This window comes from Bison bison, unplaced genomic scaffold (assembly GCF_000754665.1).
Source record: "Bison bison bison isolate TAMUID 2011002044 unplaced genomic scaffold, Bison_UMD1.0 scf7180017864313, whole genome shotgun sequence".
Lineage (NCBI taxonomy): Eukaryota > Metazoa > Chordata > Mammalia > Artiodactyla > Bovidae > Bison > Bison bison.
Genome location: NW_011494885.1, coordinates 3277418 through 3278128, shown reverse-complemented (window position 1 = coordinate 3278128; position 711 = coordinate 3277418). Strand labels below are relative to the sequence as shown.

Genomic DNA, 711 nt, shown 5'->3' with positions numbered 1-711 from the left:
GGTGCCCTCTCCAGCTGCCAGCCCCAGCGGGGAGTCTCCCCGCCCAGCCACCGCCCCCTACGACCCCCCGTGTGCTGGCAGCCGGCGGCCTGGGCCAGGGCGGCGGGGGCGGCCAGAGCAGCGTGCTGAGCGGCATCAGCCTCTACGACCCCAGGACTCCCAACGCGGGGGGCAAAGCCGCGGAGCCAGCCGCCGACACGGGCGCCCACCCCAAGGGCCCTGAGGGCAACGGCAGGAGCTCTGCTGCCGCCAAGGCCAAGGAGCCCCCGTTTGTCCGCAAGTCCGCCCTGGAACAGCCCGAGTCCGGGAAGCCTGGGGCCGACGGGGCCACGGCCACGGACAGATACAACAGTTACAACCGGCCCCGGCCCAAGGCCGCCGCGGCCCCCGCTGCCGCTGTGGGTGCCCCATCAGCAGAGGGCAGCCTGCCCCAGCCCGGCGTGCACAACCTGCCCGTGCCCACCCTCTTCGGGACCGTGAAACCGGCACCCAAGACGGGCTCCGGAAGCCCATTTGCTGGCAACAGCCCAGCCCAAGAGGGTGAGCAGGACGCTGGGTCCCTGAAAGATGTGTTTAAAGGCTTCGACCCCACCGCCTCCCCTTTCTGCCAGTAGTGTTAAGCCGGAGTCCAGCGCTCCCCACACCCCACCCTTCCCAGGGCAATATTTAAGGGCAGTGACCAGAGTTGGGGCTTGGGGGGAGGGGGGAGGG

At 70.6% G+C, this 711-nt stretch overlaps 1 protein-coding gene across 1 annotated transcript in view; it reads left to right on the top strand.

Moving 5' to 3' along the window:
• The window catches only part of ZC3H4 (zinc finger CCCH-type containing 4), a 36116-nt gene extending 35413 nt beyond the window's left edge, over positions 1–703 (top strand). The window contains 2 exon segments of the mRNA XM_010852714.1: positions 11–64; positions 66–703. Coding sequence (XP_010851016.1) covers positions 11–64; positions 66–614 — 603 coding nt within the window. The 3' untranslated portion in view covers positions 615–703.
• The last annotated feature ends 8 nt before the right edge of the window (positions 704–711 follow it).